Source organism: Maylandia zebra, linkage group LG22, assembly GCF_041146795.1.
Source record: "Maylandia zebra isolate NMK-2024a linkage group LG22, Mzebra_GT3a, whole genome shotgun sequence".
Lineage (NCBI taxonomy): Eukaryota > Metazoa > Chordata > Actinopteri > Cichliformes > Cichlidae > Maylandia > Maylandia zebra.
In genome coordinates, this window is record NC_135187.1 from 12169031 (window position 1) to 12184713 (window position 15683).

Sequence of the window (15683 nt, forward strand, 5' to 3'; positions counted from 1 at the left end):
GACCTCACCATCATCATGGTTGGTTGTCCACAGAAAGCTCGTATGTTTGGCCATGCGGACTCTGGGGTCATGCCGCGCTAGAAAGCTAATAGGAAGTAGCATAAGCTGGCTAATGAGCTCTAATTAGGCTAATGAATTAGATGCACAGTGTACTGTAGGCGTTAAAAGAGCAGATGAAGGGGAAGATGGGAAAGAATGGACAAGCACAGATCAGGATGCGCACATACAGTTGCTGACACATGCTTTTTCCGTATTGCCACAGGGTAAATAAAAAGCAACGATTAAGAGGGGGAGGACATAACACACGCAGGTGCTCTCAAGCTCATATCTCTCACTATATGCATGTACGCACATTATAATCCTTAACTAAACACACGACATATGTAGATAAACACAGCCAACACACACACACACACTCCCCCTCACCAAACACACTCTATCTCAGTTAGTCAAGAGCCAACAACGTCCCCTTATTCTCCATAAGCTCACTTAGCCTGCACATCTGTCGTATTCTCGTGGGAACACACACCACAATATGCTTCAACTTAGACACTCGCACTTTTACGGGGAGTACGAGGCTCCTGTTTAATTACTGCTGGAATCTGTCCTTAGTCTGTTTGGTAGTTATTTACCAGACAAATGGGCACATCTGTGAGATGGTATTCATAAATCTAAATAACTTTTCATATCCCCTGATTTTTGACTGCTATATTTGGAGGTTCACTTCTATTCTTATGCGCCAAAAGGGGCCAAGTTGCAAGACACCAGAGCTTTTTTTTAATCATGAATTATTAATCAGATGAGTCAGAGGTCTTTATTAGATCATTTTCCCTTTAACAAAACCTCAAGCGCATACTCTCAAACCCGACTACAGTAGAGTAGAAAAAAGAAGGAGAAAAAACTTTCCAGGATTGTGTTCCAGCCATCATCAGACCTCCAGACACCTATTCTTCCACAGACTCTCGCAAGACTCGCACAGAAACCCACTTTGGAAGACAATTAGAAATTATCCAGAGAGTGGCAGAGGGAGACAAGAGAGAGGTCCGGGAGGCTAATGTAACAACAGTCTCAATAAGCAGTAAATTGGATCTCTTTCTCTCTGCTCTTTGCAAGACACTGAGGTTTTGTGTTTTCGTCACCCTGGAGCTCCATGTTTAGGCAGTGGACAGTATAATCGACTGGTGGGTGCCTGCACGGCCACAACGGCAGGAAAATAACCAAGAATGAGTCCACTGTGTGCTCTTATAGATTTGTGGTCGTTGCATAGGCTACTAATACAATCTGGCTGTTGGTAGTGCATCACCCGCAGCATAATACTGTATGGAAGTAAACAGCAAGCGGAAGTCATTTATAAGTCGTTGCGCCGTGGAAGCCAGTGATTTTTGTGAGCAGATGGCAACAATGATGAGGAGAAAAGCAGACGAATTTTTAATTATAGGTGCGTGGATGCGCTGCTATTAGTGCTGAGGTTGTGACAAGCTACTTTCAACTATATCTGTCACTGCCTCTCTGCAAGGCTCTCGCAGCCGGCTCTCAGGTCACACACAGAAAAGTCGTATTCATTTCTCTGACTGTTTCCAGGTTGCAAAAAATACAAACTGCATCTCACTTAGGAAGACACGTGGAAATGAAATGCATGTTTGGATGTTCTTCCTTCATTCATCTTTCACCTTATTTACATACGTAAGATTTCTTTATTAATCTAGCCATATTTTACAAATCCAACTGGCTACATGATTATTTGGGTTACTTAAAAAAAAAGACTACAGCTGTCTGTCCTTAATTTAGTTTAGGCCTGTGGGAAATCCTGCCTTCCTAATTTCTTATGTTTCCCAAATTTATTGGTTAGTTTTCATGCTTAAATTATTTCCCGTCATGTAAGTAAACCATATCGGTTTATTAGACCAACAAGGAGGCATAAATCTGTGCAGGGTTATAGTTTAGGCAAAGAATTGATCATCTATTTTGAAATCTGAAGCCGGCATGTGTCCGCTTTATTTGTGAAATTAAATGGCTAATGAGGGTGTCGTGGTAACAAGAAAGGGAAGCTATGGATTTACTGGTCATTATGCCTTAGCCTGTGGCCACGAACTATGAGTAGTGACCTGAAAGAATAACATGGCTGATACAAGCTTGGAATCAGCTTCCTCTGTGGGGTGTTCAGGCTTAGTCTTAGAGACAGGGTGAGGGGTTCGGAGTAGAGCGGCTACTCGGCCACTGCATCTGCCTCCTGGATGCCTCCTGCATGCCTAGGTGAGTTGTTTAGGGCATGCCCTATCAGGAGAAGGCCCAGGGACAGAGATGGGACATGCTGGAGACATTATATGTCCTGGAAGAGCTGGGAAGGTGGAGAGGGAGGTCAGGGCATTACTGCTTAGGCGACTGCCCCCATGACCGAGATAAGAAGCAGAAGATGTTGTACCAGCTGATTATACCTTAGTGGAATGGAGGGGTAAGCAGATTTCAGTTTCCCTCTCCACTTTCACCTTGTACCCCCCATCTGTCTGAAAGACGCACCTTTTCCATGTAATTACGTTGCTACAAATAAAGGCACTTAATGACAGGTTGCCATGGTGAGTGTGTGTAGGCTCTTGACATTGGGGTTGGTGAAGAAATGTTACTTAACTGCTTTACACTTGTTGTACATTGGGGAAAACGCACACACTCAAAAAGTCTTGTTTTCTGGACACTTTCTGTTTCCCGCTCCCCGAATTGTTGGCTGCAAATGTGGCGGCTCGCGCAAGTGTCTGAAAAACATAAACACACGATCACAGCCTGCAGGCATGCAGCTAGGAGGTGTTTTTTTTTTCCCCCCACTGCTAACTCAAGGACACAAAGAGGAGAGAGAGCCGGCAAGAAAATAAAAGAGAGACAGAGAGAGCGAGAGGGGGGTGGGATAGGAGATGATGGTAAAGGAAGGCTGTGCAAACAAACAGGACATTTAAAGGAAGGAGGAACGTGGGTTTGTCCACCAGGAACTCTCCTCCTAGAGGTCTTGTCATGAAACCTCATCACATCATCTAAAACCACCAGAACTCTCGTGAAAAGAAAATTATCGGTTTTAGGCACAATCCCAGTCGTACGATTAAGGTGCAGAGCAGGTGGATCATGTGGGAGGGAGCCAGCTGTCACATCCTACCTAAAATCTGCATCCAATAAGCCAGTGATTTCCTCGACACTTTCTTATAGTGGTCTTAAGATATCCCAAAACCTGGTGCTAAAAAAGTTCTTTCCATGTCCGGCTGGGTCGGATAAATGGCAAACATTTGTGTCGCATTAAACATGTGACAAAGAAAAGTGCAATGGCTGGATAAAACATGCTATAGGGCTGTTGCGTGTTAAATCCCACATTGATATTCAGTGCCATCAGCTGCTGGGCTGTTTTGTGGGCTGTTGCGTGCACGCACACACATACGCACACGCGGGGACACACACACAGATTGTCCAGAGAGACAGCTGGTGTGAAAATATGGGCTAATATAGCTTCTTCGTCTCCATCGACAGGTGACGGAACGTCAATGTGAGGGCGTGCAGCTGTCGCTTGTTCTTGCGGCGCGCGCGTCTGCGAGTCTGTGTGTGCGATAACTGTGTTATGTGCTGTGCAGAACGCTGCGCCTGTAGGTGTGAATGAGGGTGGGATTTTTATCACAGGCTGTCATGTCGCCGCACTTTATTAGAGCTCGGCTGGAGAAGGGACAAGGCACCATCAGCAGTCGCCCATCAGTGTGTATGTGTGTGAACAAGAAAGAGGGAGAGAATTGACTGGCTTCTACCTTTGACCTGTCAGCGTGGGCCATAGTCAGAGAAACACACCAAAGGCAGCATCAGCAATCACCTTCACACTTCCTTACGTGCTACAGCACAGCCGCTCTGTTATCAGTAGAGTAGAAGATACATGTAAAAGTAATCGTGCAAATGCATTACGGGCACCAGGCTACTGCTAATTAAAATGATCGTGTTTATGCTTTATGCCAGTTTATCTCCTTGTTATCTTCTTAATGCTAAAACACGCTATCAGATCTGTCATTGTTGCAGGGAGATTTAGTTTACATTGTTTTGATTATTGTCTTCATCACATGTGGTGTCATGAAAATATGTCTGAAGATCATTTATGAAGGATGCTTCCTTTCTAATGCGCCACTGGCTGGTAATTTACCTTTGACTATACATTGTCTGGGAGAAAATGCCTTGTTGATGTTAGAGGTCAGAGAAGAATAGCCAAACTGCTTTTAGCTGGTAGGAAGGCAACAGTAACTCAAAGAACCAGTCGCGAAACACCCTCGCTGCAGGAAGGAGCGCTTTCACAGATCATTCATCCCAACAGCAGTTAGACTCTATAACTCCTCAATCACGATGTCATAAGTCACTGGGCATTGTGGACATCCACAGTCACCACTTCATGCATAATGCACCTTCTATGTGTATGGACGTGTGTATGCATATGTATATTTAGTGTGTACCTGTGTGTGTGTACGTGTACATGTCTGTACTTATAGATATCTATTACTTACATTGGAATAGTAGCGTCTTGCATATTTCCACAACCATATCCATAATCACATACTTTGTATGCTACCGTTGTATATAGTGTATTATCTTACTTATTTTATATTTGTTTGTATTTTATTTGAGTTTTTGTATTTTCCTTCTGCTATCTGTACCTGAGCTGAGGTAAAGCAAAACTTTCCCATCAATAAAGTCTTATCTTATCTTGTTACAACCAACGCAGAAGAGCGTCTCTGTCAAAACTTGCCGCAGATGGGCTACATGTTTGGGTTTTAGGCTCAGAATTTGGCGTAAACAACACAAAAGCATATCAGGCTGCTGGTGGTTGTGTAATGGGGCATATCTTCTTGGAACACCTGTTAGTATTGTTGAACATCTTTTAAACAGCACAGAGTAACCGACTATTATTGTTGACCGTGCCCGTGTCTTTATGACCACAGTTTACCCGTCTTCTGATGGCTGCTTCCAGGCAGATTGTAACATGTCACAAAGCTCAAATAACCTCAAACTGGTTTCTTGAGCATAGCGATGAGTTCACTGCAGTTAGATGGCTTCTACAGTCACCAGATCTCAATCCAATACAGCACTTTTGGGATTTGGTGGAACAGGAGATTCTCATCATTGAAGTGTATTCGACAAATCTGGAGCAACTGTCTGATGCTATCATGTTAATATGGACCAAAATCACTGACGGGTGTTACCAACACCTTGTTGACTCTGCCACAAAGGCAGCTGTGAAGTCAAAATGGGGTCCAACCTGGTGTAACTAACGCATTAACATCAGCATTTCCGTGTCAGGGTCAATTATGGGGACATTATAGCAAAAAAGTCATGAATTACCTCTTATTTTTATTTTATAAAAAGTAATAAATTACTCCTTGAAAGATATAACATTACTTCCGCATTATTGGGCAAGATTGCCTGAAATGCATGATCGCATAATAACCAGCTGACGATGCAAGTCCTAAACTGGGATTATTCTTTCCTGTACTGCTGGTGATGGACTTCACGTGGACTGTTAAAGAAGTACAGCAGTGATGTCTGCTCAAGCTTCAGCTGTCTGTGTCCGTGTCTGCAGCAGAGTTTAATCTAGGCCTTAGAATACGTGCCCACACACTGGAAGAAATCCCTGTCCTAATGAGGCCAGAATAATAACAAGATATTTCTTTTGGAGAGACAGGTATGGGTAGAAATGGAGGCCACAATTCTACAAACCTGACTGCTCATCACAGCTTCTCCTACCCGTTGAAAATCAAGCTTTGGCTCCTTGACTGAGGTCAACATCACTCTGGGTCCAGAGTTCTTCGTTACTGGCTTTGCAGATGCTCAGAAAGAGTTAATGTTGTGTTAGATGCTGCTGTTTCTGGCCCGGAAAGTCATTTGTGCTTCACCATTACATTCTCATCCTTTTTTGCAATAAAGATTAACGTTCATATCTCCATTGCTCAAAAGTTGAAGACGCTTCGTCCTCCTGTTGTGCAGAGAGTTTAAAAACTTACCAGCGTAGCAGTTTGAGTAAGTTTAGTGTGATTATAGAATTACAACCTATTACAGTGTTAAGGAAAAAAGTGTCATTACAGCCAACGCTGGTCTGAACACACAACCTGTCAAAATATGAGAAAGCACCGAGCATGCAGACATGAACGCATAGACTGATGCACAATTTGTCTATTTCTGATGCACACACATGCACGCGCAGAGCCAGCTGTGTGGTGGAAGCAGGTGTCACTCTCAGCTCATTACCCCTGGCTGGGTTGATCACCCTGTTTGTAAAGCAATAAGATACACCTCACTGGAGAAATAGAGGGATGAACGGGGGAAAGCAGAGAGAGGAAGATGGGGAGGGTGGGAGCTTCGGCCTCCTGCTCCGAGAGATAAAAAGAACCGGGACAGGTAGCAGACAGAAGAGGGGAGGTGTGCACAGGTGGATGTGAATCTTGAGATTGGGGGAAAGAGAAGAAAAAGGAAAAAGATGTAGAAAAGCTGTGAGAAATAAATGACAGGAAGTGGAGGACAACATAGGTGGAAGGAAAAAGCAGAAAAGAGGAGGCTCGGTGGAAAAAGGCAAAAGCAAAATCAGACACTCTGGGGACCTTAAATAATAAAATAATAATAAAATCAACTCGTGGTTTTGTTCTTGCTGTGATTTCGCACATACACCTTGTTTTCCAGGAACAAGGGATTATTAGCCAGCTGCTGACTTGTTAAACCCACTTTACAATACACAAAAAGCAACGCTTTAAATGTGAGAACTCCCCTTTCTCTTGAAATCCCTCAGATAATTATTGTATTTTACCTTGTTAAAAAAGTTGTTTGAGCCCTCCTGATATAACTGTTTGGTTTTTATGTCATTAAATGTGTGGGAGTGTGTGGAAAACTACATGCATAACAGTAGCGCTGCAAAAGAGCAACATTGTGATGCATCATCTTCTTGCAATCATTCAAAATATTGTAATATGAATCAAATTCTGCTTTTTGGCTCTTTAGGACAGTTTTGTTGATGTTGTTAGTTACAGATTTCATACTCTCATAGATACTAAATAATTGCAGTATGATAATCACTGTGTCATGATAACAGCATTATCATGGGCGATGATTCCAGATAGCATCGTATCCAGAGTCACATCACAATTTCCACCCTAATACATGTTGTGGCAAAGATTTCATCCCTTCATCAAACAATCAAACAATTGTCTAACTGACTGATGAGAACTAGCTCATACAGCATGCAATCGTCTAATCTGTAAACCGGTGACACGTGACTAGAGACACCACTCTGACTACCACAGGTTGCTAGAGAAAGATGGGCAGTCCCAAACCAGATGGTGAGTGGTTGCTGGCAGTTGCTAGGTGCAACCTTTTCCAATTGCAATTGCGTCTTCTTCGGTCAGTAACAGATGCAGTCGACAGTAATGTGCATGCAAGACGGCGACTTGTCTGATGACGCTCCCCAACAGCTCACTAAGTGGTGGCGGTGAACCTGGAAACGGACGAGTAACAGTTGCACCTTCTGCAGCTTTTTGGTTGCACTGGCAAGGCAACGTGTTCTGTTTCTAACCATTCAGAACCCTTACAGAGAGCTAGTGAAACTGTGGCTACAGGGAGATCTTTAGGTGCAGCTCTCTCTTTGAGACTGATGGTGACAACTGGTTGGGAATACACATTTTCCGTTAGCCTCCCGTGGTTGTCCATGGGAGGATGACTTGTCTCCAGGCCTGTGTGGCTGATGATCACTCACATGTTTTTCTAAGCCCGTTCCTTTAGTGTCATTTTCACATCAGTGAACTCACAACACGTCTGTGTGTGTGTGTGTCCCTGCAGGTACGACTACAAGGAGATGCTCCACAATTCCACTTTCTGTTTGGTGCCCCGCGGCAGACGGCTGGGCTCCTTCCGCTTCCTTGAGGCGCTGCAGGTAAACAAGCAACACACACATCCACAGCACTGCGAGAGAGCATTGCTCACTGCTCTAAATTCAAGCTAACCAGCAAATATCACTATGAAGAAAAATAATCACTACCTACACTCAAGCTTCCACTTAGCATTTGTTTTAATGGTGCTACCTCTAGCATTAAAGGATCACTAGATCATTACCACCTTAATTTTCAGACTAATAGTGTAATTAATATAAACAAACGAGACCTTCGCTGAGAGGATTAGCTGCTGCTTCCTGCCTCTAAACACTGATATTCATTTTGCAGATACACTGTTAAATTGTTGCCTGACTTCATGAAAAAAAATAAATAAAGATGGTTTGTTTTTTTTTATGCATTTGCATAGACATGCAGAGACCGTTTGCTAGCTTTTTGCTGCCCAGGTTTATATTAAGCTGGATTACGGGTGAAACTGCTGCACATAATAAACATAAGTCATCATAGTAATTTCCTAACACTGGCTCTGGATTCACCTCCAGTTTGCCTCTTCCTGCCTCCTTTTATTTACATGCGCCAATCGTTTTCTTTTTTCCTCCTCTCTGTTCATCCATTTCTGTAACTGCGCAGCACTCTGCATTACTACTGCACTGTCCTTTACCTCTCCTTACCGTACGCCGCTGTCCACAGAGTGCACTCACATAAGTGTGCTTATCTCACTATCAGCTGACACACACACACATGCACGCGCAGAGAACACTTCACTCAGGAGGCAAATTTGCCCTCTCCTCTCCTTTCTCCATTTGTCACACTCACTCCAACCATCGAATTCAAACCGTGACGACAAAGAGAGAGTATTTGCCAGCTTTGGTCTTTGCATGAAAAAGCAATTCTTCATAGAGGTCAGCGCGTGTGTGTGTGTGTGTGTGTGTGTGTGTGTGTGTGTGTGTGTGTGTGTGTGTGTGTGTGTGTGTGTGTGTGTGTGTGTGTGTGTGTGTGTGTGTGTGTGTGTGAGAGACAGCAGCAGAGCCTGAGGGCCAGTTCTGGTTTAGCTGACACCTTTATGACCTGGGAGCGACAGGGCCGTCATTAACATCAAACCACAGACACACACCAGCTGTTCCCCTGTACCTCTCCTCTCACCCCTCCATCCTTCTGCCATTCCTTTGCCAAAGGTCATCTGCGGCTTTACTAACTCCCCACCTCTCATATCATTCATATCTGTTTATCCGCGTTCATCTGCCTTTTCATCTTTTATGAATTCCCTTCATCCCTTCATCGTTCCTCGAGCTCACCTCCTTTTGAGTAATTAACACACCCGCTCCTAATGTCATCATTTTTAAACGTTGATGTGAAGACATGAAGTGAATAAAACAGCCAGAGCGGCCTGGTTCCTTTCTTTGATTTTCCAGACTTGTGAATGATTCAGACATTTTCAGAAATCAAATAAACTGAAACAGGGCGAGTAATTAAGGAATTCTTTTTGTGAACGTTTCACCTCTTGTAGTTCTTGTCGCAGCAGTGTGAGAAAATGTTTTTATGAATCTGGCTTTTTAAAATTTTTTCCACACATCTGAAGTTGAGTCTGGACTCCTGTGCTTTCAGTTCATAATGAGATATAGTTGGTAAATGGCCTGTATTTGTATAGCGCTTTACTTAGTCCCTAAGGACCCCAAAGCGCTTTACACCACATCCAGTCATCCACCCATTCACACACACATTCACACACTGGTGATGGCAAGCTACATTGGAGCCACAGCTGCCCTGGGGCGCACTGACAGAGGCGAGGCTGCCGGACACTGGCGCCACCGGACCCTCTGACCACCACCAGTAGGCAGTAGGGTGAAGTGTCTTGCCCAAGGACACAACGACCGAGGCTGTCGGAGCCGGGGCTCGAACCGGCAACTTTTCGATTCCGAGACGAACTCCCAACTCTTGAGCCACGATCGCCCCCCAATAGTTGTCTTGCTGTCTTTGCATATAGCCTGTCTATTAGCATGCAAATCTAGAAATGTTACGTCATACGCTCCTAAGATCCCAACAGGTTCATATTAACCACTTTTGCAACTATGAGCCAGTCAACATGGGTTTAAGTCCAAATGTGTCACATTGTTCTGTCAGAGTGAATGCAAAAGGAAAAAAGGCCGGTCGTGTCCTGTAGGATTTAAGCTGCTCTAATCAATATTAATCAGTATATTAATAGGTCACAGAACAGGTGCTGCACCTGTTGTTAGTAAACCTACATGAGCACCGACTCGCCCAATTAAATGCTTTTGTAAGCCATTTCTTCTTAAGGGCGTTTGGTTGGAATAGCACTTAATGTCACAGACCCTTCACAAGCTGAATGAGGGCAGTGGTGTAGTGAGAGGGTGGAGGGACCCGTTTGAAACTTATTAAAGAATAGCTGGTGTGCACATGGCGTCATTTAGAGGCTCAAGTCAAATAGATAGATTAGCTAGATTTAACATGTCAGATAATCCAGTAAAAAGTAGTCCAAAAGCAGCTGGACGTGCAATATTTGCTGAAACTAAGTAGTCGCCACCTTTCAAGGTGCACAGAGATGTTTAAATAACAACCACATCCACAGGCCTGTGGTTTTCCCCAGAGGAATCCATCATGAGTCATATCTGCAAATTTATAATTGAAAAGATGTTTGCTAAATATTTGAAATTTCCATCAAAAGTGTATTATTTAGAGGAAACTGTGGCTTATTTGTCAGGATTCGTATTTCTCATATCTAGGAAAAAATAAATAGGAGTGAATAAACTCCATGAAAGTTCAGGATCTAGTCTTAAGCTGGTACAGTTGACTGAGCAAAAAAAGGTATGTCTGCTTGGATCGTGGTTTCTTTCCTTCCATTGGTGTTTTTTTATCCACTGTATGTCCAAACCTAAGGGGGGCTTAATGGCTGAATAGTTAGGAATCTACAAGGCTCTTAACCTCCACCTGAACTTTTATTCTTTCTCTCTTCACGTTTCCTTTTCTATTCTTCTACCGGTCACATTGTCAAATAACGGGAAAAACACTAAAAGTAAACTCTTTCAATTCAAAGAAACTCAAACACAGATAATAACAGAGTGATCGATTATTATGAAGTCCAGTTATCACAGCTTTATATAAACAGAGCTGCGTATTGTCGCTGTAATGACGAGGATCAATATCCAGTAAATCAGCCGAGATTAGGCAGGTAGCAATGATTCCAGGCCTCACTCTCTGTATGTGTGTGTCTCAGGCTGCATGTGTACCAGTGATGCTGAGTAACGGCTGGGAGCTGCCTTTCTCCGAGATCATCGACTGGAACACGGCCGCAGTCATCGGCGACGAGAGGCTCCTGCTGCAGGTAACGGCCCGTAGACGCGCTCGCACAACAATCACATGCTCTGTATATCACCTGAAAGTGACACGGCGAAGAGAAACCGCAGCATTCCCACAACTGAAATCAGACTCTCTCTCTGACTCTCGATACCCTCGGCACACGCTCGGTCTTCACCATCTTCACCATGTTTGGTTTTCTAGCGACATGGCTGTTAACTAAACAAAATTCAAGCGGCATACCAAGTCCCAGACTGCTTACAAAGCCCCACATTGTTTTGTGAGAGGGCAAATAAATAAAACCACCAAATGGATTTCGTTGGAACGGCTTGAACTTCATAGGGGGAAAAGTAATTATACGCCCATTAAACCTTAATTTGAATGAAGTGTGTAATAATATTGTTTGACTTTGAGTTTTATAATGCAGGAGCTCCATCTCGGCTTTCTCTGTGCAGCTACAAACAGGTCTGAGACGTCCTGGATCGTTCTCCAGATTTATGTATTTTGCTGCAGTACAATGGGGCAAGGTGCACACAACACCCACTTAATACGTGTGTTTTTCACTAAATGTGAGATGCCTGTACTCTTTATTAGAGGTATTTATCGGAACCACAGAAATATCTAGAAAATATTGCTCGTACAGTGGATCTACCTCTCCAATAAACATGCTAACAGATAGAGGAATGTACTCTTTACTAGAGTGGATAAATACCGTTTATTGGCCATTATCTCCCCTTTACTGTGACAAATGGTCACAACAGAAACTACACATCTATTGGAACAAAGGTGTAAAACTGTCCATTAAATTCCAGCTGAAGCATTTAAAGCTTCTCTCTCGTAATATTGTTTGACTGATAGAGGCCGTTAACTTTATTCCTTCTTTCATGTGCTTTGTTTCCTTCATGAACGGCACATATTTGTCTCCTGTAAATGCTGCCGGTTTAAAACAAAACATTTTTTAAACCTACCTTGAGTTTGTGATGTCTTCCTCCCCTCATTCCCAGCCAGTCACAGCAGATGGTCGCCCCCTCCCTCAGCCTGGTTCTGCTGGAGGTTTCTTCCTGTTTAAAAGGGAGTTTTTCCTTCCCACTGTCACCAAGTGCTTACTCAAAAGGGGTTGTTTGAATATTGGGGTTTTCTGTGTTATCGTAGGGGCTCTATCTTAGAATGGAAAGAATCTTATTTGATGCTTTATGAATAAAACTGAATTGAACTGAGTTACACAAATAGGACTTCATTCTTGATTGGGACTAAATTCTGCCAGGTTAAAAAGAGACAGACGGAAAACACAAATCTTCTGATGTTGCTGCTATTTTTTACTAAAACTTGCTCTGAAGTCTTGAAGTTTTTGAAAAGATCTAAATCCTGGACCTAATCACTAAAAGTTCAGCAGCTCACTGCTCTCTGTGAAGGCAAAGAAAAAGTACACAAAAGAAGAAAACGAACAAAAGGTAGACCTGGGTCACAGGTATCATAACTTACCTCAGGTGACCTCAGCAGGTCACATGACAGGGTGGGGCAAGGTCTCACAGTGGTTTCACTCGTGGTGATGGTAATGATCCAGGCCCCCTTCTTACACCTTGGCTCACATGACAGCTTGCATGAATAATCCGTCGTAGTAGCAGTAGTACTCAGTAGTACTCAGTAGTGGGTCCCAGCAAAGGGGGAAACCCCCACAAGGGTTAAGATTACATATCTGGAACTCCAGTTTTGTTTTTAGAATGAAGGAGACATAATTCCAGCTGCACTTTTTTCCCCAAGCTCTAAAAGTTAGCATGACCTGGATGACTAAGAACCTACATGTACATGTAGTTCACATCTACATGCATATGTCTATGACAAGACAGTAGAAGCAGGTGCATACCCACAGCAAAACGTTTTCATGCCCAGATCAATCGTTCTTCAACAGCGATGTGCAATACTGATCGAATGCCGTTTGTTCTTTGCAGATTCCCACAACGGTGCGCTCCATCCACCAGGACAAGATCCTGTCCCTCAGACAGCAGACTCAGTTCCTCTGGGAAGCCTACTTCTCCTCTGTGGAAAAGATTGTTCTGACCACCCTGGAGGTGAGGAGTCAAGACGCACATGCACAGTTGTACAAACTCTCCTTCGTCCATTATCAGCCTTTCTCTCCGAGGGCTGCAGTGTCACTGCAGACTCCATAATCGCTGCGCTCTCTGTTTGGTCTGTTTGGTGTGAGGCTAAAAGTAAAAACAGAATTTTTCTGTGTTTTTTGACAGAGAGCAAAGAAAAAATGGAAATTGCGGAACGTGTTCATGTAGAATTTCTCACAGGCCGCTTTTTGTTTTTATTAAATGCTATTTTATGATATATCAATAGTAGTTGCAGCAATTGGCGGGGTAGTACTATTTATAATGCCACCAGTAGAGACAGTTACAGTGGCTTGCAAAAGTATTCGGCCCCCTTGAACTTTTCCACATTTTGTCCCATTACAGCCACAAACATGAATCAGTTTTATTGGAATTCCACGTGAAAGACCAACACAAAGTGGTGCACACGTGAGAAGTGGAACGAAAATCATACATGAGTCCAAACATTTTTTTACAAATAAATAACTGAAAAGTGGGGTGTGCGTAATTATTCAGCCACCTGAGTCAATACTTTGTAGAACCACCTTTGGTGCAATTACAGCTGCCAGTCTTTTAGGGTATGTCTCTACCAGCTTTGCACATCTACAGACTGAAATCCTTGCCCATTCTTCTTTGCAAAACAGCTCCAGCTCAGTCAGATTAGATGGACAGCGTTTGTGAACAGCAGTTTTCAGATCTTGTCACAGATTCTGTGGGTGAAGTTTCTGAGGTCCTTTTAGGTCCATGGAAAGTTCTCACACATCCCTTTTAGCGTGTTTCACATCAGTGTAGTCTGCATCTGTGTTCAACTCTGAATATGACAAAAAGGCCAGAGGGTGTTTGAAACAATCTAGTTTATACAACATGTCATCCAAACACGTCTAAAAGCAAAAGTGTTTATGGTTGTTTCAAATGACCCCGCTCAAAGGCAAGGCAGTATGCCTGCTGGCAAACGCTGGAGCATGATGCGATGACAGAGGGATTTGGAATAACAGTGTGCTCATCTGAAGTCACTTAAAGTGACTGTAAGACTGTAGCTGTAAATAATTTAAAAATAAGAGCATCAGAGAAGTATTCAAAAGAAACCCTGCATACTTCCGCGTCTCGGCCAGACACAGCGAAATCATTCTCTAGACTGCTTGGTTCAAAAGGTCATAAAATGATGGGACTATGTTGGAAGCTAGAAATAAACAACTTAGGTCTGTAGGTCGTCACGATATTTTGTAGTTGGGAGGCAGAAGTGTGCATATTTATATGAGACGGTGGAAATACTGAGTTATTCTTGTTGGCAAGGTGCATCCTTAAACAAGATTTCACACACACAGATAACTGTTAATTAGTGCTTGTACAGTATATAAATGTCATACTAGAGTTTTACTCACCAGTAAAACCACAGCGCAGACTTCTCAGACGGTCAGTTAATACAAGCGTACAGGAAGCCATGTTATTTATCAGATAGTTAAATATCCTGAGGCACCGACATTACAAACGGCATTGACAGGTCCTCCTAACATGTCATAAGTATACTAGCCTGTGCTGATAACAGAGATGACGTAGAACAAGGATGTACCTTCAAGTTTCAGCTCTGGAAGCTGCTAAAATGAAGCCAGTGCACCTGCATTATTTCCAGTGACCAGCAGGGGCCTACTCTTGTGGTCCTGATGAGATTGTTTTCTAATTTGCTAATTTCTGGTCTTATTAAATAAAATATGAGGTTTGATTTCTACATTCTGATCACCATTAGAGTGCAAAAGGAGCATAGATGTCAGAGCGTTGCCCCTCGGTTTCTCTAGCAGATCCCTCAGTCTCTTCATGTGTGGTTTTAAAACGGCAAGGTAATGACGTCGACCACAATGCTCAGTTTGTGGATTCAAAACAGGCCTCGGTAAATCAGTGGGTGGCATCACAGTGGCTACAACCGTCTTTTATATGCAGCCACAGCTTTAATTATTCATATCTTTCAGACTTTAATAAAATTTGAATTGGTGAGATATAAAAATCACCCATCATAGTGGTTAAAAACTGGGGAATAGGCTTATTTCTGTAGTAAATTTGGGCATTTTAACATCGGAGTCTACGGGGAGCAGTCGCTTTTCTAAGAACTGCTGTTGTTCAGTTAGATTTTGCTCCTGCTCTTTCTTTTCTTAAAATAACTTAACAAGCAATGCACATAGCTACATGCAGGCTTGATTAGCAGCATGCACATGGATTAGTAAGATGAAAGCAGTATAGGTAGTCATGCTATGGTAGACGTATTAGTCATTTAAGAGGTTTTAAAGGATGGGTTAATAAATCCATGCAATCCAAACCAAACGTCAACCACAGGAGGCACAAAACTGAAAACTACTCAAAAGTGCCAGAGCCTCCTCCCAACCCCATATTATCATGCACATTGACTTTG

General features: G+C 43.0%; 1 protein-coding gene across 1 annotated transcript in view; it reads left to right on the forward strand.

Annotated features, from left to right (window-relative positions):
* The window catches only part of ext1b (exostosin glycosyltransferase 1b), a 132211-nt gene that overhangs the window by 81582 nt on the left and 34946 nt on the right, over window positions 1-15683 (forward strand). Inside the window, exons 2-4 of the mRNA XM_076878965.1 lie at window positions 7828-7921; window positions 11110-11217; window positions 13139-13258. Of these exons, the coding sequence (XP_076735080.1) occupies window positions 7828-7921; window positions 11110-11217; window positions 13139-13258 (322 nt within the window). The remainder of the gene's footprint in view (window positions 1-7827; window positions 7922-11109; window positions 11218-13138; window positions 13259-15683) is intronic.